The 17,164-nt window shown below is 43.2% G+C and overlaps 1 protein-coding gene across 5 annotated transcripts in view; it reads right to left on the bottom strand.

The window, feature by feature from the left end:
- megf11 (multiple EGF-like-domains 11) overlaps positions 1 to 17,164 on the bottom strand; it is a 60,146-nt gene that overhangs the window by 39,596 nt on the left and 3,386 nt on the right. For all 5 annotated transcript variants that reach the window (XM_040163452.2, XM_078083431.1, XM_078083434.1 and 2 more), the window contains exons 2-5: positions 6,380 to 6,557; positions 4,445 to 4,559; positions 3,450 to 3,551; positions 2,991 to 3,091 (exon numbers count right to left, since the gene is read on the bottom strand). In XM_040163452.2, coding sequence (XP_040019386.2) covers positions 2,991 to 3,091; positions 3,450 to 3,551; positions 4,445 to 4,551 — 310 coding nt within the window. In that variant the 5' untranslated portion in view covers positions 4,552 to 4,559; positions 6,380 to 6,557. The remainder of the gene's footprint in view (positions 1 to 2,990; positions 3,092 to 3,449; positions 3,552 to 4,444; positions 4,560 to 6,379; positions 6,558 to 17,164) is intronic.

Genomic DNA, 17,164 nt, shown 5'->3' with positions numbered 1-17,164 from the left:
TCCACCGGCAGCGGGAGGGATGCAGCGGGAGAGGAGGGAGAGGAGTGAATCCCAAACACCGACATGCCGGTGCTAATCGCAGAAATGCTCCCGCGGCAAAAATGGTAAACCAGAGATTGAAAGATAATTTAGGAGAGATTTCTCAGCATCTGTACTCCGGTAGAAACTGCCTAATTACAGCGAGGCAGGGAAAAAGAAAAGGGACAAGAGCTTGAGTATTTTATGCTGACGAAGGTGTGAGTTTGACTATACCTGTAATCAATGAGCCCACCGTATGCCAAGTATTCAAAGAGAATAGGAGACGAATTCAATGTCACCACGATGAGTTGATTTCGTTTACTTTCAATCAGCAAATTCGTATCAGCGAGAAGGGAAATGCAGATGTGTCACATCCTTTATATGAAAAAAAATGAAATATGGAAATGAAGTTTTGAATATGGGAGAAAGGATAAAGCGCACCGTTCTCCTGAGATCTGAACCGGTGTTCTGAGGGGATCGCATAATAAAGTAGGAGGAGGTAAGTCTTTCATTTTAATTGAAATTCATGAATCACTCTGCTTAACTCATGTCTAAGGAATCTGTTGGAAAATTGAGTCTTTCATCTGGATAAAAGGCTAATCTAACTCATTATTCGGGGTGTTATCAGAACGGGGAACAATGGAGCTAATTGGTGATTGTCATTCGGTGTTAATAAATTCAATATTTTTGACCAAACTACAATCTTTTGAAATGTCTGATAAAATATATATTCTGTCTGTCGCTCTCCCTGTTTTTGTAGTTTTTTCTGCAGTCAGGGGAAAAAAACCCGCCAGTGAAATTGTGTTTGTGATTTTTGCAGCAGTAGAGTTTTGTAGTACACCGAGGTGAAAATGAAGTGAACAAAATGCGGAACATTGTGATGAAGCTGATGGATGAATCAATCTCAAAGATATGCCTACATAACATATCAAACAACTCCCTTAAAGCTTCTTCCTCGTGCCTCTATCTAGCACAGAGATGATTCATTTTAAAAACAGTCTTTGATTTATCAAAAAAACTGCAACAAAGCCAAAAATGAACATGAAATCAAAAGGCACCGAATCCCTTTCTGGTGAAAAATCTCATCATCTTCCCAAACCTGATTAATTCTGCCGCCTAAATCATTTTTAGAATTACACTGCATCACTGGACAGGCAAGAGTCATGCAGGAGTCAGCTGACCTAAATGAACTGCAGAAAGAGGGACTCATAACTCTGCAAAGCCTGTGAGCCTCTGAAGATATTACGAGCTGTTGTCATTAGCGAGTTCCCCTCATGCACTGTAATAATCACGCTTATTATGAGGGAAACGAGCTCCTTCCTTTCACTACATAGGCTGGTTACAGACTAAGGTAATGATTCACGCCAGATCAAAGGTCAAATAACTGATGACAAGCCAGCCAATTAACAAGAAACGGATTAAAGTGCAACTTATTGAAGAGAGGACATTAGACGATGACCTCAGCAAAACAACCAACTGAGGAAAAAACATCCTTAAAGATCATGCTGCTGATTAAGCCGTTAGTACTCGGCTGTGTGTGCGTTGATGTGATTATTTTGGTACATTCAAGGTCTTCATACCCTCACATTCATTTATACATACATCTCTCATCTGAGCTAAGCGATGATGTCCTGCAATATGGCAAAAAAACAAACCAGCGGGATGGAGAGGCGAACACTGTTCTGCAGTATTTGGGCCTTTTAATGAAATCGATTTCACGAAGAAAGCTACAATCAACTTACAATACACCCCTTTACTTTCAGCAAAGAACAAAGTATTCCTGAAATAGACGACTTGAGTTCATTTCGGGTCGATTTGCTGTCCAATTGCACTCTTTTGTCACTCCATGCAAAAAGGCTCGGGGAGTACAAATCTCTTAATCCTTGTATTGAGAGCGCTAGGATTAAAAGGGGTGTAACAGTTTGCAAAGGCAGCAGAAAGCAAAACTGCCCTCTCGGCCCCTATCAACTCAGTCTCCCCGCTTCACCTGAGAGACGGGAGGACGCTTCGTTTCACTCTCGGTCTGACATAATATCACAGTTTTTTTCTTGAAACAAGATTTAAGAGTGACATTCACCTGGTTAACACCCCTGAAAAGGCGGCACATGAACAAATAGCTCCATTGACAGTTAAATAGTTAATGAATACATTATTGATCAATCTGTGCTTCCCTCCTCCAGACCCTGATAATCACACCAGCTCTTATTCTTTGCTGGCTGGCTTCCCGGTGCTCTGCTGCCCCGCAGGCCAGTAAAGTGGAGGCAAGGAAACGGCGAGCTGTGGTCAGGGGAGCACAACCACATGGCTGCAGTCACGGCGTCAGTAACTCCGCCGTGGTGCAAATAATCTAAGAAAACGTTCAAATGTGATTCTAATCTGACTTAAAGGGAATAAAACATTAGCTGAGGGGAGGAAATCAGAAATGTAACTCTCAAAAGCTATATGATCCGTTTTTATTTGGCCAACGGGGGGAAATATTCAGTTTGATGTGAGTAAATAAAAATCAAAATCAATGACCATTAATGAAGACATAAAAACGACGCAAATGGTTGTTATCAGTCCATTGCTAGCAATTTTACACGGCTTCTGCTCCTCTTATGTTATTGAATTTCAGGGTGGTTTTATGGTGTAACCAGGACCCTGCTGGCTCGTTAATTTTTATCATTGTTATACAACTTCAATTAAATTACTCTTAGTGGAAGGTCAAAGCAGGCAGCGGCCTACTGTGCCTCAATCATCTTAAAATGAGAAAACACATGGATGGTGGCAGCATGAGCATTGGTTGTTCATGATAGAGAGGATTAGACAAGAGTGGGTGGGGGGGGGGGGGGGGGGGGGTGATGTGGTGGCCTGCAAGGGAGGTACAGTCCATCTGCACGCCACCCACATTAACAATCCCAATCCTAATATTTACTCCTCTTCTCTAAAACTCTGGCAGAAATAACGTGAAAAAGTCATCAAAGCGTACTCACGAACACACAAGTCTCCGCTCTCAAAGTAACCGGGGCAACACTGCGAACGGCGCCTGTACATGGTCCTCACTCCCCGCCGATAAGCCGTCTTATAGCTGATCCTGGAGAAAACACACAGACAGCGACGCGATGTAAGAAATGACCCTTTCTGAAGGGCAGGGAACATCTAGTGGGTAAAGGTATCATGCTTTTTTGCTGCTATTGGCATGTTTGTAAGTCTAAGGAGTGTAAAAAGTCAGTGATAAGTTGGATGCCCACTATAAACCTTAATGGAGTAATTAAAACATTTACTGTGAGATGATTAGAGTCAGAGGTATCTTGCCTCTGAGCACTTTACTTTAACAAGGACAGTTGCTGTGGCCTTCAATGACTTGGCTTGGATTTCTTCGGGGACAGAAGAGTTTGAGTCACTCATTAAACTAATCTGGAAAACAAATAAGGATGCTCCTCCTGAGGTACCTGTGTCGTGTGCATTTGAACCAGTTGAGGATGTCTGTGCATCTGGTGTAGTAGATCTGGTCGAATGGGTGAGCGTAGGATTCCTGAACAGTCACAGCGTAGCTGAAAGACAGAAAAGAGGAAGCAACTTCATAAAAAATTCAGAGAAAATTCACACTTCAAATTGACCATTTCCATAATGCTACTTCAGCAACACTACACTACAACTAAGAGACAACGAGCCTTTTAAGTTTTCAATTTAACATTACAAAACATGACAGGCTCATTAATGTGATTACTTGTTTATTACAAATCAGCAACTTCAGATGTCTATTAGTTGTGAGCAGTTCTGCCAAGAATAGCTTTCGCCTCTAATGGACAACAACAGCACACAGGTCCTGTCGATGGACACGGCCCCTATCGAAGTAATACAATACGTTAGATATGCAAAGAAAGAACTTGAAAGGAGCTTTTAGGGGCTGCATGTCAGTGATATATGCAGCCGGAGGCGGTCTGAGGATATTGCGGAACCTCAAAGCCACGACTGCAGAGCCACTTAGGGAATTCATTTCGACGGCAACAAGGTGGAACCACAATCCCTAAGTACACTCACCTTGGTCGGGCAATAATCCAGATCATATATCTTCACCGCTTTCTTTCCTCCCCTTTGTATCAAGGAGAGAAATGATTCCTGCTTATTTCTCATAGATGACACTGGCCAGCACAACTGATAATTATTCAGACTCCATGGCTGATTGATCGGGACCAGAGTACACTGATCAATTTGCCTTCGTATTTCATTTGAAGCTGCAGCTCCTCCCATCTCTGAGAGCTTGGCGACATGAGCTGTGTGAGATCGATATACTGCTGTATAGATTCGGGAACAGATTGGGAACTTTAGTTAATAGCACTTGCAGTGGAAAAGTTCCAGGTTCCTTAGTGCTGTTCAACACCAACAAATTCACCTTCAAACGTAGAACGGTGCCCGGCGGGAAACGCAGGCGGATAATGCTCACCTCTCCCAGTGGCTGCAAACATTTGGGTCGTCCGGGTTCAGGCTCCCGACATGAGGGGTTAAGCCCAGAACAAGCAGCAAGGCCGCCAGGGCAACAGACGAGCCCATTCTTCACCCTGCGAGGGGCACAGGGGAGCAAATGGCTTTCACTTCAATCGCTTTTCAAAATGAAATAAGAAATATTTTCTACTTGCAGTCACAGCAAGAAAAAAAAAAACACACAACATGCCTCTGCTCGTTTATGGGAATAGTCTGGGATTTTTTAGAAATAGGTTTTGATGGAAACCTCTCTCATGTCTGTGTGGTAAATATGAAGCTAAAGCCGGTTAGCTTAGGTTAGCATAAAAGCTGGAGTGTGAAAATAAAACCAGAATGTAACAGGATTAAAGTTCAAAGACAAAAACATGGAGCACACATAGAATGCCATGCTAAAGACCTGTCAATCACCAGTCAGCCACGCCCTAAACCCTACTCTTATCTATGGTGGATTTTACCCTTGATGGTAAAAGTAATTCAGTATTCATTCATGCATTTTATCGCAGACTTAGACGCAAACATTCCCGCGTTAAGTCAAGTTGCCCCTTGCTGGCTTCGCCTTTCAGACCAGGAGGAAGCCGCCTGGTACCTTCCTGGACAAATGTGCGACCATGTGAGTTGAATCATGGTTTCAGAGATGAGAGTTAAAAAATTTAAAAGAGCTAAATGATGGAAAGAACTTGTGGGAAAAGGTTGAGCAGCAGATTAGTATGCATGCGGATCGTGGGCACGTGGCTTATGACTAACGTCTGTGCAGCCGTTACATCGGAGGGAGAATGTCAGGTACCGGCAAGTGGATTTTACCTTTGAACAGAGCGAATAAGCACATTTATTAAAATGCCAAACTATTGCTTTAACATCATTTCCAAGCTAAGATTGTTACAGTACATGCCAATGCTTAGAAATTGATCCTGTACTTTTTTCTTTCAGTAAGACCTTCTAAAAAGTACACATGCTCTGTTGTGTCCGACACCGACGGAGGTACAGATTTGTCTAAACCAGCAGGTTATTTCATTAGACCTGTAGGCAGAGTGCATATGATCAACGGGCTCCCATGACAGTGATGGATTCACCCCCCCACAAGCCGCTCTTACCTTAGCACATCGCCACCAGAGACAAAGCAAGTGTGACACAATGAGGACTGGATGCAAAAGCAGAAACATGAATGTTTCTAATATCTGGTATGTGTCTCTGGACTGAACTTATCGGACCTCGTTCGAATAGAAAACTCGCTCTTGCATCATCGTGTCGAAAACAACCAACACGGGAGAAATAAATACGAGGAAACTGACTTAAACTTGTGTCTTTTTATAGCTTAATGTATGGTGATCATATGGTGCCCACGACAGGCAGTGCGCCTTGCGCGTTCTTCGTTGTGTTTGTTCAGTATGTCGGAGTGACCGTATCCGATAACACAGGCATTCACATGTTCAGTTCAACTCCTGCATTGATAGCCGCATGTAGTTCACTCACACGGGACAGAAAATCAATCAGACCTCCACTTCCTCTAAGTACCAGTTCCACCGAACAGGCAGAGGTTAAATTCCTGTTCATTTCCCTAACAGGATGATTAATCGACATGCATACACGTTAAAGGGCTTCAGCTGTTCTTATATTCAGGCCCTTCTATGAAACCATCAGGTGCACCACTGCAGGGACCCTGCTTGATTGACTAGAACGTTTTCATTTCTCCCGCTATTAGACCACCACCCTCAGTGCTTCCTATAAATGGCTAAGGACAAGCTGAAATACCTCGCAACTTGTCACATTTTGCAAACCTCACGAGCTCTCAGCACCGAGCCGGCTGCCGGAGGCCGAGAGGTGAGCAAATTAGGATTATCCTGAATGTGTGGCGAGGTAGCCAGTCCGAGCGACCAGAGACACGGGGCCCTAAGCTCACCTAATCCTGCAGCCTGTGGTCCTCGGGGGGGGCGTGGGTAGGGGGGTGCAGCAGGGGCGGCGGGCTTTTGTGGACGCTGAGGGGGCTCCGGTACCACAAAGTGACAGAGGTGCCGCTGTGACCCAACACGCACGCTCGCACGCACGCTCGCTGGAAGGGGTGATGGCAGGTTGCAGATCTGTGGGAGAAAAGAAAAATAATGAGCTTATGATGACACACACGAGACACATGCTCCTTGCTGGCTCTCGCACGCATGCGCGCACTCGAAACTCATGAATTTCTTATGGGATCAAGAATCTCAACTGGGATATAGTTCACAAAAGCTGCTCTTGAAAGAACCAATTTACTGTGCGCAGCCTCCGCATCCAACCACGCGGTTTTCATTCCACTTTCCAGTGTCCCTCCTACCTGGTGTCCACAGACACACTACGTCACCCACGGGAATAAAAGCCTACATTCAACTCAAGAGGGGCTAATACAATGAACTATGCTCACACTTCAGCACTACAAGTGGCTGGTCCACAATGTGTCATGATGCCGCGGTGTGTGCTCATAAAGAAGCGTACACAAGGGTTATTGGAATTATAATGCAGCGATGAACAGGACATTGATGTGTTTATTATCGCTCTCTTCATGGCTCTTAATGATTCCTCCAAAAGGTCAGAGGGCAGGTTGGAGAATCGTCTGCCCTTCAGGTGCTTTGAATTCTGAATTAAGATACGAAAACATAAAACGGAAGTTTTTGTTCTTGGCTAATTGAATAATTAAGGCCCATTAGGGTAGTCATTGAAATGGAAGACTGAATAAGAAACTGAATTTAAATCATCTGGTCCACTGACACACCATCATACAGCTGGTTAACAAATTGATTAAATCTTAACTATATCAAGCATGAATATATCAATGAAATGACATAACTTAGTATTCTGATAACTGGCTGAATTTGTATCGTTTACTGTGGTTCGTTTCAGCCAAACCACAGTAAACTGTAGGTTTTTAGCTTCTCCTCAAATGTGGTGAAGTGCTTTTTCATAATACAATTTTTTTTTTCAGTTCCCTAACTGTATGGAGACATTATAGCAATAAACCCAAATAATAACGGCGGTGGGGAGGGGGGCAATATTCAATGCAGAGGGTCTTAAAATGTGCGTTCTCTTTCATTGTCACTCTTCTTGCAACGGAAAGATGTCCAATCGTAAGTTCAGAACGCTTTTCTCACTTCATTTCATCCCTCTGTAACCATGGTAAACATTAGTTAATGGCCTCAGTAGCTGCTTTCAATTATTCATTAGTACAGCATTGTGTTGAGACGTTATGGTCCCATTTAGAGTAAAAGAGACCAAGTGGACCAAATGAACTCAAGGCTTCAAATCGAACCGGCTTTCCACAAACCAATGGGCGTCCTCATGATGACTTCATCCACTTCCTAGATATACAGTCTATAGCTTTCTCTGAGATTAAAGTCACAAATGTAGGTTCTTTTAAAATGTGGCCCCCAAACCCTTGATATGCTCCAAAAATTATGCATTTTCGTTTGTAGTGAAAATGTATTATTTAGCAGGCGGCATTTCTTTATGCAGCCCATAATCTTCAAGCTCCATGCAGGCAGGCGCTGTTTGTTGTCCAATGTCAACAAAGAAAAGCTAAAGATTACAAATGCAAATTGTCCATGTTGTCACTACTGTTGTTGTCATTACACTGAGATGCGACGCCCAATGTTATACTCTGCTGGATCAGTTTACTTCCACTTAGTCATTTGTGTGCAGCACAGCACATGCCGGCAGAACAGACTGTTGACTTTAAAAAGATGAATGTCAAGGACAAGGATTTTTAGTCATACAGATCCCTACCATACGCTTTAATATGGATTTTAACATTTGAATGTTTGGGAAAAGGTTCAACACACTTTCAACAGTGGTACACTGGGTCGAAGTGAACTTCTGTTCATTGTTAATTGCGTGGAAGCATAACTGCATAAGGCAGTCATGTCTGATCAATATGCCTCTTGCCCCCTGTGTCTGCCGACATCCACAAAAACAGCTTGTTACTGTTTCCACTTCAAACATGTTCTATTCAGACCAAACTAAATGTTCTCCAGAGACCTCATTCCCCCACTATGAATTTCTTCCCTGTTTCTCACCACTTTGATTACTGGGACGAGGGGACCATCTTGTAGAGCTGCCGCATCGGATCCTGCTGAGAAACTGCTGAAATAGTGAGATCTCTTAGGCCACTGATGAAGACACAATTGCCGTGTGTGCGTCCTGCACAAGTACAAGAGGCAGTGTATGTAGGAGGTAGTGGACGTGCGAGCAAGGACTTCTGAATCTTGACACGGATACCGATGGTTAACACGTGACCACCAGCCTGCTGAAAGGCATTGATTAGTGCGAGTCACCTTCGTCCCCGGCACTGCCTAACAGCAGAGACATTTGCATGATTAAAGCCACGTGTCTCCGGCATGTGACTTATCAAAGTGCAATGCAATTACCCACCCCGTCCCCTGGTTGACCAGCACATGCACTCTTCCATGAATGATGCTCAGCAGGCACGACTGACTCACTGGAGAAAGAAGCCCACCTCCCATCTATAGATCCCGGCTGCTTATTCAGCCTCGACTTGGTCATGTGCTCACTTATCACGATGCTCAGTTTCATCTTGCTTGTGTTAATTTACATCTACATAATGGAAAGCAGTCAACGGAAACATTGCTTGGTATTGCCATTTTGTCTAGAGCAACAGAGAGAATGCCTGATCAGTCGTCAGCGTCTGCGTGTGACATGTCTCTGCACAAGCAGCCCACTCGCTACCCCCTCCTCTGGATTCAAGCGGAGGGCTCATGTATACATTTTTATGAGACTTCTCCAGTGCCCCTCTGTTTTGTAATCACTACTGTGAAGATTCCCCAAGCAACCTAATTTGAAGTGATCTAAAAGGTTACAGGTGTAACCGCGCAGCACAGAGTGCCAATGAGATAAGCCCCCACTGCCGGCCCACCGCTGTCTTCTGCTGGGGTCTGTGAGTCATTACGAGTCAGGCCTCATTAGGAAGGCCACGGCGTGGCTCATCATAGACACGGCTTCCTCCGGCTTCAGCTGCACACCTAGGTGACGGACGGGGACAAGGATATGTCAGGGGACATGCTGGTTTTCTGACAAGTGGAGAAACACAGAGACAAATCAGCATTTAACTAAAACCGGCTGCAATCAACAGCAAAAACGGAGCGTAAAAGCCCTTGTTTGGGTACAGAGTGATGTTTGAAATGTGCCGATTGGCGGAATGTATAGATGTATATTCAGACAAGCATTGCACTTTTCTTCCCCCCCCCCCCCCCAATATTTCATAATAACTCTAAAACTAATAAGATAAATGATCCGTATCGTCCACAAAACGCAAACATTTGATAGTAAATTACAGTTTAAACACTAGATAGCACAACATGCACAATACAGAGAAGAAAACCAGGCATGGTCCCAGTGTAAATGTTGTTTCATAAAGTCATGAGTATGAAGTATACTCTAGTATGAAAGATGTTCTTGGTTCATGCAGCAGATCTATAACTTTCAGCCGTTTCCTTCATTTCTTATGAAGGGGATGAACGAGACAGTACCAGTCAGAGGTTTGGACACACTTCCTCATTCAATTGAACACACACACACACACACACATCCATTTTGGTCATTTGCTGACTTTGTTCTTATCCCCCAGCTGGACACATTAAAGGTTAAAACACTCTGAGGACTTCAGTAAACAATCCCTAAGAGGTTCTTGTAAAACTTTAAGTACCATCCAAAAAGGTTCCTACGTTATATAAGTCTGATCATTAATTAAAACAGGTAGAAATAATAACAGGCATTATGGCGACTCGCACTAACCGGCTCTTTTGTCCGACTTCCATTAATAAAAGGCCAAACACCCTCAGCTGCACTTAAGCGGGACATTGTCAACAATGTTTCACTCTCTCATCTCTATCTCTAATCTAGCTGACATGTTTCATTATTCGTTGTCTTGTCTTTTACTAGGGGACAATTTTGAATTGAGGATTTTTACTTGAAAGAGTAAAAAATACACAGAATGATCACATGAACACTTCCTCCGCCATGGACAATTAAATACTGTATTTAATGGAGATGAAATAGTGCGCTGTGCTTTAGTAGAATGGAGAATCTAGTTAGCGATCTTTCTGGATTTCTTGTCGTACTCCTCCCTACACACATCACTTTAAAGAGACAACACCTGCTCTGGTCATAAAACCCGAGAGGGTGTTTGTCGCTGCATTTATGGGTGTTTCTGTAATGCTGACAGCATGAAGTTCAGCCAATGCAGCAATGTCTCATTCCTGATCTCTGTAAAAATGCACTCCTGGGTACTTTACTTTTTATTACAAGTGAATGATTAGTATTAGCAGCTTGACATGATCCAGCTGAGGATTCCCTTCACTGTCTCTCAATCTCCGACCAGACGCCATGTGATTATGATAGTTAGTTACAGAAATGGACACATAGTAAGGCATCAGGAATGTAGCATTAGAGTAAAGATGGACTGAAGACAAATATTCATATTAAGAGCGTGGACGAGACTCATACTTAAGCATGGTTCGGTTTCCCGGGACTACTCGTCACGTATTGTATTCAAGAGTAAAAATTGCATCAAAAAACATGTTATGTAATTGGATCTCTTAACTTGATCTTGAGTACAGCAGGTCTCCACTACATATTCACACAGTCAGTAAAACAACTGAATAATAAACGGCACTAGTTTCAGCCCTGGAATATTCTAACAAGAAGGACAGTGTGTAAATATGAACATTTTAATTTAACACGCTATTATGGTATTGAATAAATTATGCGATGGAAATGCATTATTTAGTGGAGTTACATTCTACTGTGTCAAACCATCTCAACTTTAAGATTGAACTGGAAGATTAAAGTTGTTTTTTTTAAATCACTCCATTAAGAAACACGTAACTATTCCCCCCTCAGCTGTAACTAGTAGTGGGTACAAGATTAAGAAAATCCTTCGACGGTTCCGAGCTCCAGCTGCCCCACTTATCCATCGACAAACTGCCATAACATAACGGCAACAGCACAACTTCAGCGGCTGTGGATTCGACTTGGGAGGATGATGCACCTGGGAAAATGCTGTGCGTCGTTTAACAGGAGCTTAATTCTGGCCACATGGTTTATTCATGTGGCGACCGCTGATATCACAAGTCTCATAAATCACGCAGTGCAGCATGCTGGACGTCCACGGGCTCGGGCAGGGCTCACTAATCTCAACACCATCTTTCATCCGAATAACCTTGCCTTACCGCAGGGCAGGACGACACCGGGCATGGCCCATTGGAGGGAGGCTCTGCTCAGACTTTTATTTCTTTCACTCCGGGCACAAAGACTTTCTGCAGCCCGTCAGAGCGGACAAACGCCGCCCCGCGCGCACCAAGGCAGCTGTCTGCACCGCTCGTAACCACGGGCGATAACAAGAAATTGCCTATATGAACATCAGAGGAACTAATCTAGTCTAACGTTAGCTTAATGAATTTTGATTCAGACACACTTGGGAGGGGGGGGGGGGGGCGAGGCCGGTGCAGCCATCTGCTCAGAAGCGGTCCAAAAGAAAGAGCAGAACATTTTAAACTAATATGAGTAAACACCATCATCAAATATAGATAATAGAGTATATTGCAACTTTGCTCAGATTCCTCTTGTAGTGTTTTTTTCCAACTGTCAAACCTTTTTAAAATTGGGTATTTAATTGGATTTGGGTCCTTGTCCAGAGAACATGCACAGAATCTCCACAGTCGTAAACATGTCACCAATTACCAGCTTACCAGACGTACAATTTTCTGTAAGAAAACCAATTAGTGAAACAACAGCACTTGATGAATCAAAACAATGTGCCTGATGCCAGATTGCTCTGCACGCTGCTTTGAATAGTCCCTATGTTTCACCCCGTGCGTCTAATAACAAACCCCGGGCGTCACAGTGACAGCCTGACGTCTTTCGAGGCCCTCTGTGCAACGTCTGTCCTCTCTCCGAGGCCTGACTTTAGCGCCCTGCTGCCACCGGGAGGAAGCACCAAGCCCGACTCCCCCTCCTCACACCTTCCTCGCACAGACCATTAGCCTCCCTAATGCCAATAACGAGAGCTCCTGGCGAACAGTTGGACATTTTAGGACAAATTAAACGTGTGTGAACGTAAGTCCGCTCTTCTCTCTCTCTCTCACCAAGAGGACGAGACTCGACTGTTCACTTTGGAGCTCAGTTCGTGGAAGCCAAACCACAAAAACGATGCGCACGTAGAAGCCGACTGGTTGTAACTGTATTTGATGAAGTTACATCCTCTACGGAGAGGAGCAGGAATCGTATGGGCAGCAAAACAAAAGTAAAAAAAAAAAAAAAAATGAAGGGAAGAAGGCGTCGAACAGGCAAGGATAGGGACGCCGGCCCGAGCAGCTCCCCATGAAATGCTGAAACAACAGCACGGCTGCCAGGGCAATTTTACAGCCCGATAGTTTCACACCTCAACCACCAACCCCTTCCAACGCTGAACCTTGAGTCTTCTTGGTGTCTTCATTTATTTTGTGTCAGTGTCCAAGATGTGAGAAGCCAAGCAGTGAGAAACTCGTCCCAAATGTCGCAGGGTAAGCGGTGTGTGAAGGCGACGGGGGGGGAAGGGAAGAGCCACCGTGGCTGGATGCACCTTGCTCTCTGTGCAGACAATCCTCCGGCAATCTCGCAGGAGGGTTGATTATTTCTTCTTTGTTTTTTTTGGTATTACACATTTGTCTCACAGATAAACAAAACAAATAGCATCCCTTCGTCACCTGCAGTGATGGAAAAAGCAGTGTGAAATATTTAAAAGATACTTAAAATTGTGTTGACGTAAATCTACAGAAGAAAATGTACTAAATTATACAGTAAAATAGCCTTTGAGACTGATATATTATCGAATATGAAATCATTAGAGGGATTGGCTGTGATATACTGGATCATTTGAAAAGACATTGAAATAAAATAAAATCTAAAAAGGGAAATCTTCAGAAAACAGTTCAGAGAGAAACAAAGAGAATTCCAAACAAGGCAGACATTTCCAAGGGGTCATCAATAATGGGTCGCAATACTAAGGAAATCTGTAGAAATGGGTTGTGCTTATGAACTTAGCACTTATTTTTAAATCTAAAAAGTAACTGTAGCTTGTAAAGAATATCAAATATTTATTAGAATTGAAATAAAATGAGTTCACCACTTAACAGCACTGATTGGTATTTGAACAATCAATCAAGAGCCAAAAGACTTCCCCATTAAGATGAACGTGGGTCTATTTAAGTGGAATGTTTTTCTTTTTTAAATGAACAATTAGAAATTCTTCATGTTCGACTTAGAGCTCCAACATTTGTGTAGCACATTAAACTTCTTGATGACTCGTCACAGACTTAGAAAGGGGAAAGATTTACAATCATGATTATTAAATCTGGACAAATGCTTCTGCAGCACGGCCATCGAGCTACCTGGTGATCTCAATTTGCTAAAATGAGAGCTCCGTTAACCGTATTTGCATTAAAGATGTGAGCCCAGTTTTTGCCACAGTGACCTTTTAGATATCCTTGAATCCCCTTGAGCAAAACACGCCTGCAGTACTTTCACTGAATTCATTTTTAAAAAATGAACAAAAGAGAGCAGCACTTATGGCTCTGTTCAGCGTGTCTGATGAATACACAAGAAAGATGCCTGTATTCATCACTGACACAACAGACACGAACGAAACACAATGTGATGCATCGAGAATAAAACAAACAAACAAACACACAGAACCAAAGTCAAAGGCATTATGAGTCTGGTTGTACAATCATGACCACAGAAACATTTCCTTTATAAATGCTTCATTGGAGATTCACTTTGTTAAAACTATTCTATAGTATAGTACTATATCTCCATTTCTCTGCAGTGTAAACTAGCAAAGACCCTGCGAATAGAGTATATAACCATGCAACATACCAACTAAATAAACCCTATGCCCCCTGACGTGTCTTTGATTGCAGTTTTCTCTGCCATCTCAACCTACGCGGTATATTAAAAAAAAAAAAATCTATACAAACTTAATCCCGATGATCCTTGGTGTAAATCTTGCTCCTCTCCTTGACACACTGCGTAGTTCCTTGTCACTTTTTCAGCCATTGTTCTCCTCACTCTCCGGCGCCCGGGGAGCCGCCCTGACCTCCCGCTCTCTGGACGGAGAGCATTGCCTGCGAGGGGGCCAAAGGAGATGCGACACTCGGCTGCCTGGTGTATTATTCATGAGTCGCCCCTGTCGAGTGGGAAGTTATTCAGCATCCCAATCCCAGATGTGGTTCAATCTGTGCCCCCATTCACTGTCCCGACTGCAGGCCATTGATCACAAGCAAGCTACCCGAGGAGCTGAGTAAACGCCGCGGCTTTACGTTAAAGGGCTCAAAGTGCCTCGCTGATAGCACAGAGATCCATCACTTGACACTGGAAATGGGCCAGTTTGCTCGCCATAACTGATGGGACAGGCTGGAGAGGAGATACAACATTTATTATACAAGAGTAGGACAGAATGTGGCTGAAATGTGGCATCAATGCGCTATTTGTAAGTTATCCATGTAATGTGGCAATAGAGCGGAGAGTGTGCAGAATGCATCTCTGGACCAGATTCCACAGAAGTCAGCTGCACTTGTGTCAATAGAACAAGAAGTGCACAGACTCACACACACACACGGAGCGAAAGACTTTGACGAGGTCCCTCACTGAAGGTGCCAAGCTACCAGTCTAATAGGAGTAACACTACTAATGGACATTTGAACACACTGAATCATTTGTCCACTTAAATCATCAATCATCAACCAAATATAGGCAGCCAAATGTGGCATGACCACAACTCTTCCCTCTCCGCGTTTATCAGGACGATGATCAGCGATTACGCTGGAGAATTACTGTATATTATGAAAGATAATAATATGAATAATAATTAGCAGGTCAGTCCTCAGTCAATCAGGATTCGCTGTGGTACTTAGCAGAACAATCTGGTGACCTCAAAGGTTCATGTTGCTTTTACTGTTCCTTTTCTTCCTTATAATAGTATTAAATTCATTTTACCTTTCAAACCTCACGCACTGGATCTTTTTGTAGGCATATGACATCTCTGACTCCATCCTGCTGGATAACAAAATAACCTCAACAAATGTATGACCCCCATGAAAAGTTCACGTGCAAAGGATGCTGTCAAATAAGTTTGTTTTGCAACTGGTATTTTCTTAGTTTAGCATGTATTGAAAATGGCCTCACTCTTTGATCCAAGCTATAAATCATTTTCTACATACATTTTTGAGGGATTTTTATTAAATGCCAACCAATTTCCCAACATATTAATTGCTATCCGTACCTTTTTGATGTTGTTAAATATGCAAGTTCCTGAGGATTGAATTTTGATTAGTAACCTCAACAATTTCAACAACTTCGGTTCTTAAAATTAGAAATTAACCGCAATTCAAGAAGCCACAATACATTTCTTTGGTTTATCTAAATTCTAAATATGTGGTTGAATCATTTCTTAAAACTTTATAGTAATCTGTCATAAAAGCTGTAGAACTCAAATGCAAACGTAAAAAGTCCAGAGAAAACCAGGCAAGTGGATTTTTGCTGGCTAAAGCATAATGATGAATTCCTTATGAACAAAGCACAACACATCCCATCATGCTGAGATCTTATCACTGCTCATTTCCTCTGCTCGTGTATTTCCTGCATCTCCGGTGGATAACGTGTTGAGTGGTGCCCTGCACTCCCCCCCCTCCCCCCCCCCGACAACCAACCATGTCAAAAGACTTGGGTTTTTTGGTAACTGTCCTTCCACAAGACAAGAAAGAATAGAAAGTGACAAGTGGAAGCAAATGCATCAGCAGTATTTGCAAAAAGTCACCAGCATCCCACAAGGGACATGCTTGTCATTAAAACAAACAAGAAAAAAAAGTGATGAGTGCATTAATCAGAGTGCGGTCGAGCCTCGGTGGTGAGCTGTAGTCCGTGGCGTTCCTCCCCGGGAGCGGCTGCACCTGAGGGAGGGGGGGGGATTAACGCAGCTCCACACGGGAGCTTATGTATCTGAAATCTGCCTGAGCTCATCGTTTCTGCTCCTCGCTAAGAGGCTGTGGCTGGATATCAGGCCCAGGCAATCTATTCCCCTGCAGAGCGTTGGCTGACCGACATCAATGCCGGGCATTGTCAAATTATTAATTGAATGCATGCAACCGTAATCAGATGCAGACACGGTCAGCCCTTTGGGAGAAGCTAACACAGAATTTAAGCAGAATCTAAATTGCAAATGTCTTCTTATTTTTCAATGCCAGCTGTTTTGCTGTTTTAAAAATTTAGCATCACTTTGCACTTGTTTAAATTTGTTGTGATGCAGGTCATGCACGGGCATGAATTTTATTTACAGTCCAGACAAATACATAGGTGTTGCCAAAAAGAACTTAAACAAGCCTATTTCTGCTATTACGGTCACAATGCATAATACAGTAGGTTGCCGCATTGATATGTTAACCTACACACATGAGCCATGTGGGTGGAGGCTGCGTTATGTTATATCTATTCCCTCTCCACAGACGTGCAAAATGTAAATGCCATAGTTTTCAAACACAAAACAAATTCCGGGTTCTGCTTCCAAATATCTCATTAACTTTTGTTAATGTAGTTGCCATGGCTCCAGGGTGTTTGTTCAATGCTCAATGTACTTTTGCTGAAATAGGATCCATCAGTCTACGCAGAG

The sequence above is a fragment of the Gasterosteus aculeatus genome, chromosome X (assembly GCF_964276395.1).
Source record: "Gasterosteus aculeatus chromosome X, fGasAcu3.hap1.1, whole genome shotgun sequence".
NCBI classification, from domain to species: domain Eukaryota; kingdom Metazoa; phylum Chordata; class Actinopteri; order Perciformes; family Gasterosteidae; genus Gasterosteus; species Gasterosteus aculeatus.
The sequence above is the reverse complement of the archived record's forward strand: the minus strand, read 5'-3'. Positions and strand labels throughout refer to the sequence as shown.